Source organism: Passer domesticus, chromosome 6 (genome assembly GCF_036417665.1).
Source record: "Passer domesticus isolate bPasDom1 chromosome 6, bPasDom1.hap1, whole genome shotgun sequence".
NCBI lineage: Eukaryota > Metazoa > Chordata > Aves > Passeriformes > Passeridae > Passer > Passer domesticus.
The window spans coordinates 2,044,394-2,060,355 of record NC_087479.1 but is presented as its reverse complement, the minus strand read 5'-3'; the positions used below and the strand labels follow the sequence as shown (position 1 = coordinate 2,060,355).

Genomic DNA, 15,962 nt, shown 5'->3' with positions numbered 1-15,962 from the left:
TTTGGCTTGTTTGCCATGTAATTAAGGAATATTTAATGTCCACGTGGAAAAGAGGCTGTTTCAGAATTGTACAACAGCAGCTAAATTACAGCTATTAGTGCATAATATATAACACTGAGTTCTGTTTGGCTCCAAAGAGAGCATAAATTGCTTTTTTTGTGTTGCTGAACTCTGTGCACTCCTTGTGCACACGGCTATTATCCATGATTTTACTGGAGGGAAGCACTTGGGATTTGCACATTGGATTTCTTAAGGGAAAACTGTGAGTGGGCTGGGAGGGAGATGGGAATGCTGCAACTTTGGAGCCTGCACTTACTGAAAATGCACCTAAAACCCACCTGAACAGAGCAAATGTCTGCTTCTTTGTTGAAGGCCTAACCCTGCAATTCTGTCTGTCTTAAGAACCGGGTTCTGGAAGTGGCTGTGCCTCCCTCAGGGCTGCAGGAGCAGCAGGGGCCCATCCCCTGGGAGGAGCAGGAGCTGCTCAGGCAGGACAACGAGAGGCTGCAGAGGGAAGTGCAGAGCACAAAAACAGACCTGGCTCACTCCAGGGACAAGGTAACCTGGGCATGCTGGATCACAGGAGGGCTGGGTTGGGAGCTCTGGAGGCCACTCAGACCCCTTTGCATAGATCACAACCCAAGCAGGTTTTGAATATCTGCAGAGAATGACACTCCACGACACTCTCAGGGCATTTCTTTTCTTTAGAAGACAATCCTGACAGTCCTTGTCCAAGATTTCAGTCCAAATTCAAGTTAACAAAAAGATTCTTAATATTCCTAACGTTCTTCCTGTGCAATTTCTCCAGAGAATGAGACTCCACAACACTCTCAGGATATTTCTTTTCTTTAAAAGACAATCTTGGTAATTCTTGTCCAAGATTTCAGTCCAAATTCAAGTTAACAAAAATATTTTTAATCTTCCTAACATTCTTCTTGTGGAATTTCTTGGCTTGCAGTATTAAGTGAATTATGGGGAGGGCAAAGGGAAAGAAGGCCAAGATGTCAAAAATAGCCCAGAGTTGCCCAGAGAAGCTGTGGCTGCCCTTTGATCCCTGGAAATGTCCAAGGCCAGCTTGGGCAGGACTTGGAGCAGCCTGGCATAGTGGGAGATGTCCCTGCCATGGCAGGGGTGGGATGGGTTGGGATTTAAGGTCCTTTCCAAGCCAAGCCATCCTGGGATTCTGGGATTCCAAAATCAGCTGGTATTTTAGATTAAATGGCATTACCTGGAACATCTTTTCCCATTTGTTCATCTCTGATCTCCTCAGATCCGACAGCTGGAATCCACAATCCTTTCCCTAAAGCACCAAAAGCATCAGAGCCAGGCAGGGATTGTCAAAGCCATAGAGCAGGAGAAGCTGAGCTTGAAGAGAGAGTGTGAACAGCTTCAGAAGGAGCTGTCATCTGCAAACAGGAAGGTGAGTTTGGGTGGCAAACACACAAATCAGTGCAGCAGTTTCCATCTCTCAGAAGCTCAAGGGATAAGCTGTATTTGAAGTGTTGAACATGGACAGGCAATGAATGATCAGTCCCTCCCTTGAGTCTCCATTCTTCCCTAAAAGAAACCTTTTGCCAACAAAACCCCCCAATCTGTGGACAATGCATTAATTTGCACCTATCAACTGTAAAAATGAAACCAGTCATTGACAGAGGATCTAATTTTCAGTGCAACTTGGGTTTGAAAGGTACAGAATTACACCCACCTCTCAGCTAAGATTTTTTTCTTTCTTCTTCTTTCTTTTGCTCTGAATTTTGTGCTCTTGGCTTCTCACAAATCTGTGTCTGAAGGAGCTGTCAGGGCTCTGTGCCTCTGCTGTGAGACAGCTCCTGTAGCAAAGCACTTGTCCAAACACTCCTGGTTTTTAGACTTGGGTTGTCTTGGTATTCAGTGGTTCATGAGAGTGGAAAAAACAGATAAAATGAGAAATTGCTGCTTTTCTAAGGAAACTTTTTTGTCTCTGACAGATCAGTCAGATGAATTCTCTTGAACGTGAGCTGGAAACCAGCTCAGAAAACGAAGGGCTGAGAAAAAAGCAAGTCAAGCTGGATGATCAGTTAATGGAGGTACTTTGCAATCAATGTTGACTGTGGGCCTTTATCACTATTTTATTGAATTTATTTAATTTTAAAACAACTTTTGGATGTGTAGCAACAGAAAACTAATTGAAACTAGAAGAATTAACCTCTCCTCTTTCATGACCAAGTTGTGTGGCAAACATCCTGCTCTCTGGAGCATGTTCTGTTTAGTCACAATTCACATATGGCTTCAGATAGAAAATCAAACAGCAAAGAAATTAGTTTCTGTACTTGAGGCAAGGCTGACACTTCCCTCTTCCTTCCTAAAACATGTCACCTCAAATTTCCTATCTAATATTTGTGTGATGCTGCTCTTAATGTAGAACCCTCTTCTTATTTCCTCTGTGAACAATTTGCTGAATTTAAGCTTAATATTATCTAAATAGTGACAAAATAGCAATTTACACAGCTTACTGTTAATTTCAAGGCACAAATGAAAACTTTAGTGGAGATTCTTCCAAAAGCTGCTGTAAAAGTTTTGCTGGGGATGGATTATCAAAATTTAGGAGTCCTTGGTTATAGGAATGGGCAATTTAACTGTTTAGTGCATCCCATAAGGTCAGCCCAGACCTCCAAGCTCTCTCTCAGTAGTCTTGCTTAAATTTGATGTCCTGGATTTGAGTTTAAAACATAATAATAAAAAACCCTACAATTTTGACTTGTTCCATAAGTCAGAGCATCTTTTAGATGAGGCTTCTATAACACTTCATAAATGGCTTCATGTTTCTCATCAAATGGGAGCCATTGGGTTGAAAATCCTATGTAATTAGTAATAAAACTGTAAAAACCTAATTAGGAAAGATGAGATTTTGACAAGTTAATGAAAAGACTGTTTATATTCCCTGTGAATTTATTTATATAGTCTTAATTAAGCTTTGGGAAAATGCCAAACACTTAAACCCATAAACACCCAGCCTGGGATTGCCTTTTCTCCTGAAATGTGTATTTCAAGCACGCAGGATTTTGTTCCTCCTGGTAACCTTTTCCCAGCAGGTGTGTACAACATTCACTCAGTGATTTGTGACTTCTAACTCTCTCTTTTGTGCCTGTTCTCCTTTTGTCCATGGCTAACCTGGCTAGAACTCAGTGGTTGGAGCTAGCAGAGAAGGGGGCAGTTCTCTCTCTGAAATAGTGTGTGAAGGTAGAGCAATCATTTTTCATGTACCCCCATAGCATGGAGAAAACACTCCTTCATTTTTTTTTATGGATTTCTTTTCTTTTTATTCCGTGCATCTCTTAAGTAAAGAAGCCACTATTCATTTCAGTGTCAATTTTGCACAGGTTCTTTGTGCAGTGTGGTTCTGTACCCTGAGGAGCTGTGTGTCCCTGAGGGGCTGCCATGAAAGCGGGGAGGAATCACCCCATTGCTCCCAAAAGAATTAAAATTGGAAGTGGGAGAATGAAAAGTGGCTTCCTGCTACCCCATTGCCTGTGAGGCTTGAAGGTGTTTGCATATTTACCTCTGGTGCCTGCATGCTTTTCCACCAGACTGTCCAATGTTTCCTCAAATTAATTAATTTCTGACCCCTGCTGGCATCATCCTGATAGTTTAGTAAGCTCGTGGTTGTTCCATTTTTTTTCCATATATGAATACAGCAGGGCTTTATTGTTTTCATTGTTGTTTCATTAGTAATTATTTTTAAGATGCTGTTAACACTAATTGACTGTTTCCTCATTAGTTACTCGTGTGCTTCACAACATGACAGGCACCCTGAAAGAAATCCCACCAAAAGCTCATTATTTTCACAGTTTATATTGTCAGGAAAAGAACAGCTCCTTTACAGACAAAGAGAACCCCTAAACAGCTTTAAAAAGTACAAACAGTTTTATTTTGAAGTATTTATAAACTTATTTTCTGTTTACCTGGACCAGCAGAGATAGGGATGGTAACAGGGCCAGAAGAGCTGCACCATTGTGAAAAATATTTACAGTTAGAGATGAAGTCAGTAACTGAAATATTATCCAAATTGATAATTTTGTCAGTTGTGAAAGGGAATTAAAATCAGTTGTGAAAGGAAAACTAAAATCACCAATATAATCTTATACACCTTTTCCTAAGGGGACACAGTAATGGTTTTAAGGCAACAGGACCTTCATGGGAAGAAATTATTAATGCTGCACAAATTCCAGCTGCAAATGAGTTTATCTGAACCATCAGAGATTTCTACTGTCCAGTTCTGGTCCTTTTTAGTATAATTAACTGTTCCAACTGTGAGTTACTTACCTGGGTTTTGCTTTAGTCTGGAAAAATTCTAAGTTATTTCATGTGATTGTCTTAGCTCTTAATATCTCCACAGTTAGGAGTGAATATTAGGGAATATCTTTAGGGTGTTATATACTGAATTTTGAAGGTAATAGCAGAGATAAATGTTCTCTCTCCACCCTAAAGACTAGTAATAATTAGCACAACTGAGAATCAGCACAACTTCAGCCTTCCCCTTGAAATGGGAAAATATTGGTACTTGAAGCTCACCAGCTAAAATTTGATAGGAATTCATCAAACATTCAGTGATTTTATAATCCAGGCCTGAAATGACGACTCAAAGCCCAGCTTCCCTTGTGTGAAATCCCATCTTTTGTCCCCTTGTGTGCCCGAGTGCAGGCTTGTTCCTCTCCCCCCGAGGACTCCGAGGGCAGGCTGCCCCTGGAGCAGCCCTGGCAGGGGGAGCAGGGGCTGATGTTGGGGTTTTGGGCTTTTGCAGATGCTCCAGTCCGGGGGGATGCGTAGCCAGAGCTCCCAGCAGCAAGGCTGTGCCACGGTGCCCAGGGAGCAATTCCTGCAGCTCCAGCAGCAGCTGCTGCAGGCAGAGAGGAGGAGTCAGCACCTGCAGGAAGAGCTCGAGAGCAGACCCTCGGGGACAAACATGCAGCAGGTAAGGTCCCTCACCTTGAAAATGAAATTTAAGTATTTGGTTTAGTTATCTTAGAGTTTTTTGTTTTTTTGGTTTTTTTTTTTTAAATCTGGTGAGATCCCTTCTCTGTTTATGCCAGTTCAAAAATGAAATTTCATGGCAGCAAGGCTATGTGTAAAAATGCTGTTTGGTGTGGTTAGCCTGAGCCAGAGCTTTGTTCTGAAGGGCTCTGAATTTTTTTGAGATCAAACCACTCCCATTCTCATTTAACTGGCTTTTTTCCTTCTGCTCCATGTGCAGTAAGTGTTTATAGAAGCTTTTTTTTGTTTCTTTACCTGATTACCATGTCTGGAGCTATTATTTTTAAACTACACCACACCAAATATTGCACAGGCATCCATCACATAAAATCCTAATTTGGGCTGTTGCTGTCACACAGGGTTGTGTCAGTTGTAGCAGAGCAGAACACAAATTAATCCTTTTTCTAAGGTTTTTCCTAATCCCTTTTCTTCCTGACTTGGCCATGAGACAAGACTATTACTGTTGTACAGAAACTTCAACACTGGCATTTCTGAGGGAGAGCCATTTCCAAGGAAGATTAATTCATCCACTGACTTCTAGTTAACTTTTTACCTTGTAAAACTGAATTCTAGGCAATAGAAGGGTTTGTATCTGCCATAGAAAAATTGCAAAATGATCCTTCAAAAAGAAATTGGGTCTCTAAATGTCTAAAGCTTTGGCTCAGGCCAAATAAGGTCTTAAAATAATATTACATAAAACATTACATAAAATAATATTATTAACTTTACCTTAAAAGATGAAGCTCTAAGTAACCTAAATGTATATTTAGTATTTTATCTATTTTAGATTAGATGTTTATTTAGATTTACATTTGGATAAATAAATTAGATACAATACTATTAGCTATTTATTCATCTGGTAGCAGGAAAAAAACACCCCTCTTATATTTTAAATTTAGATTGCAGTTAAACTTTAAAAGAATACCTTAAAATAATAATAATAATAAGACCAAGACTTTAAAGCATAAAAATCTCTGAAGGTTGTAATAAATATTCCAGAAAAAAAGTTATTATAAAGGGAGCATAGGCAGTAACTAGTTTTTAAAATATCCAAAACTTAAGAGTAATTTTTTTTTTTAAGAAAGGTATAAAATCAAAATGTTTCATTAAAAAATAAAAGCAAATAGCTTCAGGTTCAGTAGAAATAAATTGATTGTAAGGTTCCTTTTCAGAAGTGCATCACCACAGGCTGATGTACTTGTTCCCATACCATGGGGAGCAAAATGTGCAGTTTAATTTAAAAATCAATCCAAGCCATATTGCAGCAGTGGCAGAATGAATGTGCAGGGATTGCATTAGCAGTGATGAGTTCGTAATTTAGATTTTGGAACAGTCTGCAAACATCCTGGAACTTGCAGTTCTAGAGATGAATTGCTCCTGCATTTCCTGGAAAAGCTTTGTGAATTTAAAAATGCTTAGACTTAAAAAATATGTGCTGTCAATGCACTAATGCACTTAATCCTTTTAATTTTTTTTCCTTAAAATGAGTGGATATTCTGGTTTCTAACACCCCTTTTTTACTACATAACCTTCTAAATCATTATTAAAAACCTGCACTTGTAAAGAAATCCAAATTTGTCTCCACTTTGTGAGCACCTCCTGCTTGAATCTCTGCTGATTTTTCTTTGCCATCCTGATTTTTAGGGTTTAACATTTAGTTGAGCTCATGTCCCTTTCAATGTCCCCTTCAGCACCCTGAAAACTTCCATGCTAATCCCTCTCCACCATCCTTTCACCAGTGAGTACAAGGTCAGGTTATCTCCATGTGTAAAATTCAGCATTTAGTTCTGCTGCTTTGCATTTTGCAGCTTTTTAGATCCTGTGTAATGAGGAATCCAAAGTTATCCCCTTTTTTTATTCTAATTGAATTATTTTGTGTTTATCCTCCTTTGCAGTTTTCATTGCTTTTTGATCCTGCTTGTCTGTGGTTTTTCATTCATTTTGCAGTCAGTCCTGAGTTATTTTCACCCAAAGGCTGCTGTTTTATGTTTAAATTTCACTAAATTAAATTAAATTATAACTCCTGAGCTGTTTGTACTGTGTTAACCTGTCTGGACTCTTCTGAATTTCCAATTGTTTCTGCTGTGATTACCTCATATCCCTTTCTCAATAACCAAATTTGGGAGCCTGTTAATTACCCAATATTTCCCAAAGTTTGCCTAGCACTGATTAGTATTTGAGTTGCTCAGTTCCCCCTTGGTACAGCTCTTTATTTCAAATTTCATGTCACTTCTGACCAGCTGCTTGTTCACTCTGAGGGAGAAACAACAAGATTTGAGATAAAAATGCAAAGTTTTCAAAGGAGGGCCAGTTTGGCTATATTTATTTCCCAAATGCTTGGCAATCTATAAGATTTTATATATATTAAAAATATATATATCTATTATATTTATATATAGTGTTTGAATGCATTTTTCCAAATGCTTGGCAATCTATGAGATTTTATGTATATTTTTTAAATATTTATCTATTGTATTTATATGTAATGTTTGGACACATTTTTCCCAAATGCTTGGCAATTTGTGAGGTTTTAGATATATATTCTACATATATTCATATATTATATATATATTTAGATATATATTAAATATGTGTATCCAGACATTATATATATATATATAAAATGTCTGGATTATTATTATTATGTACCTTTTTCCCAAGTGCTTGGCAATCTATGAGTTTTTATATATATTATATGAGATTTTCATGCTATAAATGAGATTTTTAAAGAGAGAGAGAGGATGATTTCCTCTAAAAAACTTTGCTAACTTAATCACTGCCACTGATCTTTTAAAAACCATGGATGAGAGTCCTCAGATGTACAAAATACCCCCTCAATCTCCCAGCTGTGTAGTGCTGATATTAAAATTTACAGCTGTAAAATACAAGATACTCTGCATGTTTTTTTCTCTGTGCGTGTGCATTTGTTTCCTTTTGTCCCGTGTTGCTTGCTTTGCTTGTGTGGGTGATTTTTTTGGCTTGAAGTGTTCGTGTTTTGAAGCAGAACCTGGCCACCAGGGTGAAGTATTGCCACTTGCCTTCTTTCTCCAGGCCTTGCTACCGGAGCAGCGAGCAGTGCATGCAGATTCCTACCGGAGGATTGGGCACCTCTGACACCTCTGCCTGCTTTTGATCCCCTCCTTTCCCCTGATAAACACACAAAAACACAGAACTGGCATAAGCTGAGAAGCTTGAGGATCCAATTCTCTTTTTTTTTCCCCTTTTTTGTCCCCAAAAACAGCAAAAAAAAAAGTCCGCGCAGTGTTATTTTCTTATTTATTTGTCTAGAAGCTATTTTGTGAAAGCTCAGAAGCTTCCAAGCTTTTTAAAATGTGTTATAAACGGGTTTTATTTATGTTATTTAAAATGTGCAGTTGTTCAGTATGGGAAAGAGGCTATTTTTCTCAAATGGTACTAATTTTATATGAGATTTGAAGAAAATCTGGGGTATTTATACTGCATTTTTGTATAAGATGTATAAACTTTTTAACAGGGAAAGATGACTTTTTTGATGTAAATGAAAAATAAAATCTTTTTTTAATCATAATGTCTCTTGTCTTCATAGAAATCAATAATTTCCACTTCAAGAATTAACAAGTTTTAGACAAAAATATTTATCTTTGATAGTTATATCAGGACTTCTGGGAAATATTTGTGGTGGGGATGTACTAGAGTACAGAAACTCAGCTTTTCTTTAGCAGATGTACCTGAAAATTTAAGAAAATGAGAGATCTTCTACTGCTGTGGCCATAAAGTAAAGAGGGAATATTATTTATTGGACGAAATTCTATAGTTTTTATTTTGTCTCAAACTAGGATTTTAATAAAATTTAATTCATTTATTAGGATTTAATTAATTTATTTAATCCTAATTTAATTAAATTAGGATTTTAATACTTTAATAATTCAGCAAAACTCCTCTTTAAGGCCTGTCATTTTTTTCATTGGAGCCATGCACCATTTCATCTGTTTCCTTGTAAAGTTCTTTTTCTCCTATTTTAATGACCTTAAAGGGGCTGCCTGAGCTGACTTCTCCCCTTTAACATGAAATAATGGGAAATGAGAATATTTAAGGTAAAAAACCCCAGGGATCACAGCTATTGAGACCTTTCTAATTCTTCTTTTCCATATAATTACTCACTCAGGACTCCTGCAACCAATAGGAAGTGGAATAGTGAATTCCAGGGTTTTGAATTCCAATCAAATTCCATTAATTCAGAAAAATATCCACTCCACCCACACAGTAAAGCTGTTTTCTGTGTGACTCTAATGTAAGCTTTTTCATAAAAATAGATTATCACATAACCTCATACACAGATTTGAATTTCTGGTGCTACAGCAAATAAAATGTTGAATAAATAAAATAAATTAATTAAATCAACCCCCCAGGGGGATAATTTTGTAGGGTTTTAGATGAGAAACTCCCTACCTGAAGCAGATTTTCATTTATCCTCCTCCACAGGTAGGATGGGCTTGGGTTTGAAGGTGTTTTGTTTTGGGTTGGTGCTTTCTCAAACTTCAATCTCCTCAAATGACTGCCTAGAATTTTGAGTAACAAACCAGCATTAAAATAAAGTCTCAATTTTCCTGCAGTTGGTTCTAAAGTTCTTAAATCCAAACAAGTTCTTTTGTAATTCCTGATGTTTTTTATTTATTTGGGAAAATTTCCCTCAGGTGTTAGTGTAAGGTGACACAGAATTATGATGGTTTTAGTTACATTGTCATCTTGCTGAAGAAAAAGAAGAAAAAACAGTTTAGGGTTATGAAAACTAATCGAAAAGATGTAAAAAAATGAAGTTTGGAATCCTCCTTCTTTTGGAAATGACATGACTCAGTTTCAAAGGGTCTCTGGCATGGGAGAGTTACATCACAAATGTGACCTTATGACTTCACCTTATTTTTATTGTAAAGCCATTAAATTGGCATTTTGCTTCCCACCTTCATCAGAAATTTGGCAGCACCATAGAAAAAGAAAAGGAAATTATCTAGCTCTGTCACAGACAAGACAAGTTAGAATTTTAAATAATTTTCCCTTGATTTGGTAATTTCAAGTGTAACTTCCTTGGAAAACCAGTGCAATGGTGAGAGTGTCCTTTAAGTGCTGCCATAATGTTTTGCTTCAATTAAAGGTTTATTAATTTAATTGCCTCTAAATCAGACTGAAATGTGGAGGGCCACCTATTTTCTTGAGCATAAACTGGAAAAACAAAACAGGCTGGTGAATGGGAACTGGTTTTTAACTGATTTTCACATAAATGTTGCTTTCCAGGGGGGTCATGAGCAGCTTCTACAAATGATGGAAGAGAGGATGATGGATGTGGAACAGAAATTAAGGCTTGTGAAGAGGCTTCTCCAAGATAAAGTAAATCAGCTGAAAGAACAAGTAAGTGTTCTTGGATCTTCTCAAACCTTCCCCATTCCTTCTGTAAACCCCTAAGTGAGAAAAAGCTGCCAGGGTGTTGTTCAGAATAAAGTTAAAAGAGGTTTTATTTAGTGCTCCTGAACTCAACTACAGCATATTTGCCCAAAACTTCATAAAACTCCAAATTGGGGACTGAATCCACTACTCATTAATTTCCTAAATCAAGAAAGAAAAATTAAATTTCAGATGAGGATGCTAACTGGAAAAGTTGCTTAGAAAAGGAGGAAAAAATAATTTGTTGAGGAGAAAATACTGATTTCTTTGAGGCCTCCTGCCCCAAATTCATCCTTTGTTTGATGTGGTTTTGGGGTTTTTGGAAGTATCTCTGTGGGATCCCTGGGCTCGTGGATTCTTTTGTGCACTAAATTTATCCTTAGAGGGTAAATGCCGTAAAGCAGAATTCACCTGACAAGGTTCATTTGAATCCCTCTGTTACCCACCCCCATCTCCTTAAAAAAACCTTTCCAGTCTCAAAATTTCCACAGGTCTCTAAAACATCTCTAAAGACGCTGGGTTTTTAACGAGAGGTGTGGGGTTTTACTTTGATGTTTTTGTTATAATTAACACGTTCAGCTAGTTCCCCACCTCCCTGGGAGTTGTTCTTTGCCATTTGCTGAGTGCCTGTGTCCATTCCCTCCCCAGCTCACCAAGAACACCAAGGCAGATGCCATGGTCAAGGATCTCTACGTGGAGAACGCGCAGCTGCTGAAGGCTCTGGAGGTGACAGAGCAGAGGCAGAAAACTGCAGAGAGGAAGAATTATTTACTGGAAGAGAAAATTGCCAACCTCAACAGAATAGTGAAGAACTTGGCCTCCCCCTCCTTCAGCCCAGCAGCAGAGATCAGGTTGTAGCAAAGCTGCTGTGTGTCACAGCCCCGTGCACTTTACTGAAATGGCAATATTTCAGCTTCTCACTGCGTTGCCTTTTTTTACTGAATGAGTTTTAGTTACAAATGCCTCCCTGATTCCCAAAATGGACACTACCAAAGCAGAATTTTGTTGGTTCCCAAACTGGGTTTCTGCTAAGTTTTGCCTGAAAATAATCATCACTATGTAAAAAAAACCCCAAACTTATGTTTTTTTCTAGGTTAACCTATTTTGATTATTTGACTTTAAATGAAAGTCCAAATTCTGAATTTCCTGTACTGGATCATCTAGATTGAAGCAAAGGCCTAAAGTAAACTCAGATTGTTGAACTGAAAACAATATTTTCAGCTTTCTAAAATAGCTCCAAACCTAGAAATGCTGATGGGTCTTCAACATTGTCAGCAAAACTGTTATTGAAGGCAAGACTTTGCTGGTATGGGCTGTGTCCTGTAAACTGATTCTGGTTTCTCTAAAGCAGTTATGCATTAGGCTTCTGGGTTGTTCTTCATGGCTGTTTCTCTGCAGAGCTCAGAAAAAAAGAGGTTTATTTAAAATACAGAACTAGACTACTGCCTCCAACTAAGTGTGACAGTATTTCATCTGAAGAAATTTCCCAACTAGCAAATAAAGACTATTATTTCCTTTTTTGTTTTAAGCTGTGCTGCCAGACAACTGAACTATAGAGGCCTTACTGGTTTTGTATATGGAAATAAGTTAAACCAAGGAAGAGTCACTCAGCAGAAGCAAAGATGGGAGTTTTGTTTATGTGCTCTGTAAATTCAGTAAAGCAGTGCAGTGTATTTATTAAACAGCTGGCAGAAGAATGAAGAGGGGCACTTGGAGGATTTTGTCAGGGGGATCCTGTTGTTGGAACCCTCATGAGCACGGAGCTCTGCCAGGAATGCAGCATTTGCTCTGACCTGAGGAATCATTAGGAAAAGTCTTGTCTTTTGTGTTAATCCTAGTGCAGAATCTGTCATTAGTTGTGAAGAAACACATTCAGTGTCATTGTGAAGATCTCAGGGAGTAACAGCCTAAATCAGCTTCCTTCAGCTGTAAATGTGGGTGTCAGTGTCAGCAGAGGGAGATGAGGACCTGAGGGAAAGCAGGACAAACAAATTGCATTTGGGTGAGTATTTCCTTGGTGCTCCCTACACAGCCTGCAGAGGAGCATCAAGGTTTGGGATGAGGGTGGTGCCTCCTCCTGGATCAGTGGAGAAATGTAAATTTTTGGGAACACCTTCAAGACAGAGGGGTTTGCCAGGGGAGCAGCTGGATGAGAGCCTGCCTGCTCCAGGGGGTGTGTGGAAAGCTGCCCTGCCTCCCCCAGACCAGTCAGACATAAAGGAACACTCAAAGTCAAACTGGGGCCATCCTGGAGCACTTCAAACCTTCAATGGAAGTGTTTGGGAGGGGGAGGAAGAGGTGTTTTGTCTCAGAGACCACTGGCAAGCTGATCATTCTGTCAGGAGCCGAAACTCCTCCAGAAGCTGGGGTGACACTGCTGCAAGGTGTGGAGGAGCAGATGGGAAATGAGTTTTACTGTGTCCTGGTGTGGCTGAGGGGATGTTCCCGGTGTCTCTGGGGTTACTTACCAATTTTGGAGAGTTGTGGACTAAACTAGACACAGGAAGTGACTTTTTCCTCCTCCTGTTCCTCCTCTGTTGCTTTGTGCAGGCAACAAAGTGGAAATGGAAATGGAATCATGGAATAACAATGTTGGAGTCCTGATGAATTATTTCACTGCTGTGCTCTTCTAATTGCCTGTAGTGGAGATTTCTCCTAGTCATCCCAAGTTCAAGGATTTACAGATTTTTCAGAGGCTGCAAAAATATTTTCACAAACTGGAAATGTCTTAAATTGGTAGAAATCTGTGGGTTTGAAAAGCTGAAGTAGTGATTTCTTGGTACTTTTATCACCAAGTGGTCTGAGTTACATGATAATAAATCTCTGTGTGGGTACCAGGCCTGTGTGTTGGCAAAGTGGGAACTGAGCACACCCTAAACCCGTGCTCTGGAAATTAGCAAAGTTCCAAAATAATTCCAGGAAACAAAAGAAATGAGGTTCAGAACTGTATTTGGGGAAAAAAATATTATCTAGTACATTTTAAGACTACTTCATTCCTTGACCTTAATTTACTTGTGTCTGTGAGCAAAGTCTGAAAGGAAGGAATGAATATTTCACTTACATTATTGTGCAATTACTTTCATGTTGCTCAATTTAAAGGCTGGACTGGTTAACTAATTCTTTTAATCTCCTGGTAGTTACCAGGCTTTTATAAACCAAACCCAGACATTGCTGGAGCACAGCACCAAAAAGGGAGAAGCAGAAACAGGGAAAAGGGAGTTTTGGCTTTTCCCTTTCTCCCTTATCCTACTTTCCTGTACTTCTCTTTCACTAAACTTCAAAAAAAAAAAACCAAAAAAACAACTACAGAGAGAGAGGAGGAGGAAAAGGTCCTGCTGGTAAAAACTCCAGTTTCACTGGAAGATTTGTGTGGATTCATTCTCAGAAGTGCCTTTTCTTTTGCCTTCCTGTACTGTACTGGGTTTGCCACAGGACAATTCAGGACAATCCCTTCCCAAAACAGGGATCCCAGGGAAAGAAAGGCAGAGCTGCTTCCAGATGGGTGGCACGTTGCTCCTGAATTCACTGTGTCAGCTCAGAAGAGAAGCAGCTGTTTCACAAAGTCCAGGCTACTGAAAATAAACGTAGAAACACATAATTTATTAAGCATTAGGGGTGTTTTGTGCATGAATGTGTCTCCTATGCAGAATAGGCAAAAACCAAAGTATTTAATGTTATTGTTGCAGTCGAAAATCACTGAACTTTTAGGCCTCCTGCCATGTCAGATATGAGCTACTTCATTACCAGAAGGTGTTTTAAATGTTTTCAGCTCTTACTTTCTGAATCACTGTGAAAATAAAGGCACATAGACATTTCAGGTTGGGGGTTTTGGAAGGGGACAGACCCCAAGTTAAACAGAGGTGTACAAAATTGGTGCAGCTGAAGTGCTGCTTGTCAATTTGGAATTATTTAAAAGTCTACATTGTGGCACATGCTCCAAGTAGTACTTTGAATACAAGGAAAAATTGAATTGTTTGAATTCTGCTTGGGGAAAGAAACAGGATTTTAACATATTTGATTTTAGCCAGGTTATATGTTAGGTATAGCAGGGGGGAACAGTCTGGATTGATCAAGAGTAAGATCCTTTTGTTTACTTCCAGCAAATGCCATCCCTGTCACTCAGGTTTTCCATCATTTACCTGTCCAGTCTCCTGTTTGGTGTTGTTTATGACAAACAACTTCTGTATAAAGGAAAACAAAGGTATATTTTTTTTTCTATTGAGTTTGTTTTGTTCTGGTGTAATATATTGTCCTTAGAACATCATGTAAAGCTGAGAGATGAAGCAACTGATACATTATTTATAACGAGCATAAAAAATACATTAATGTACAATGCACACTTGTGTCTTTTGGTTTTTTATCAAAATGAAAATCATAGAATAATTTGGGTTGGGAGGGACCTGAAGCCCCTCCAGTGCCACCCCTGCCATGGCAGGGACACTTTCCACTATCCCGGGTTGTTCCAAGCCCCCATGTCCAGCCTGGCCTTGGGCACTTCCAGGGATCCAGGGGCAGCCACAGCTGCTCTTCCCATGGATGTTGTAAATACTGCAAGTAGTATCAAAGGCAGGCACAATAATAAAAAAAGGATGGTTTGACAGCTCTGGAAAAGTAGCTTCTTGCATTATAAAAGTATGAAACTGAAGTGTAAAAACCTGACAGGTAGTGAACACACCTTGGCTTAGGTTCAGCTGAAGCTGCATCCCTGCTCTTCACCTTTTCCTGGGAAGTCCTGAGGGAAATACTGAGTGCTTGTTGCAAGCCTTGCGCAGAATCACGGGGTGGCAAAGGCTGCAGGGGACCACAGTGGGCCCCTGCTCCGTCCTCCCGGTCCTGGTCAAGCACTAGTTTGTTTATTTTATGCAACTAGTTAGTTGCAGAAAATTCCTCCTGGTCAAGCACTGCCGTGTCCAGTGGGCCCCTCTGGAAAGGACACTGAGGGGCTGGAGCGTGTCCAGGGCAGGGAATGGAGCTGGGAAGGGTCTGGAGCTCCAGGAGAGGCTGAGGGAGCTGGGAAGGGGCTGGAGAATTCCTGAGGGAGCTGGGAAGGGGCTGGAGAATTCCTGAGGGAGCTGGGAAGGGGCTGAGCCTGGAGCAAAGGAGGCTCAGGAGCCCTTGTGGCTCTGCACAGCTCCTGCCAGGAGGGGACAGCCGGGGGGTCGGGCTGTGCTCCAGGGAACAGGGACAGGAGCAGAGGGAACGGCCTCAGGCTGGGCCAGGAGAGGTTTATATGCGGTATCAGAGAAAATTTCTCCATGGAAATGGTTGTCAGGTAGCGGAAGGCACTTCCCAGGGAGGTTTGGAGTGCCACCCCTGGTGGTGCCCAGGTCCTGGAGACGGCACTCGGTGCTCTGGGCTTGTGAGGAGGCGGGCATCGGGCACAGCTGGGACTCGCTGATCTCGGAGGTCTTTTACAACCTCAACGGTTCTGTCACTGTGGGGGTCTGTCAGTCTGTCATTCCGGGATTTCTCCCGTTCCGGTGTTTCTGTTACTCTGGGATTTCTCCCATTCCAGGGTTTCTGTCGCTCCGGGGTTT

The 15,962-nt window shown here is 39.9% G+C and overlaps 1 protein-coding gene and 1 long non-coding RNA gene across 8 annotated transcripts in view; one reads left to right on the top strand and one right to left on the bottom strand.

The window, feature by feature from the left end:
* The window catches only part of NIN (ninein), a 60,769-nt gene extending 46,007 nt beyond the window's left edge, over positions 1-14,762 (top strand). For 3 of the 6 annotated variants that reach the window (XM_064422824.1, XM_064422818.1, XM_064422819.1), the window contains 6 exons: positions 403-558; positions 1,271-1,420; positions 1,968-2,066; positions 4,781-4,951; positions 10,279-10,392; positions 11,074-14,762. In XM_064422824.1, coding sequence (XP_064278894.1) covers positions 403-558; positions 1,271-1,420; positions 1,968-2,066; positions 4,781-4,951; positions 10,279-10,392; positions 11,074-11,283 — 900 coding nt within the window. In that variant the 3' untranslated portion in view covers positions 11,284-14,762. Of the gene's footprint in view, positions 1-372; positions 559-1,270; positions 1,421-1,967; positions 2,067-3,158; positions 3,220-4,780; positions 4,952-8,061; positions 8,558-10,278; positions 10,393-11,073 lie in introns of those variants that run through there. The other 3 variants (XM_064422820.1, XM_064422821.1, XM_064422823.1) reach the window with 3 other exon arrangements.
* Positions 798-11,137, bottom strand: LOC135302408 (uncharacterized). 2 transcript variants are annotated; one of them, XR_010364034.1, is made up of 5 exons: positions 11,017-11,137; positions 9,439-9,548; positions 3,942-3,982; positions 3,539-3,789; positions 798-1,879 (listed from the first exon to the last, which is right to left on the bottom strand). It is a non-coding gene; the product is annotated as an uncharacterized LOC135302408 (long non-coding RNA). The 2 variants fall into 2 exon arrangements; XR_010364033.1 differs by having other exon boundaries at positions 3,539-3,982.
* Positions 14,763-15,962: the final 1,200 nt, after the last annotated feature.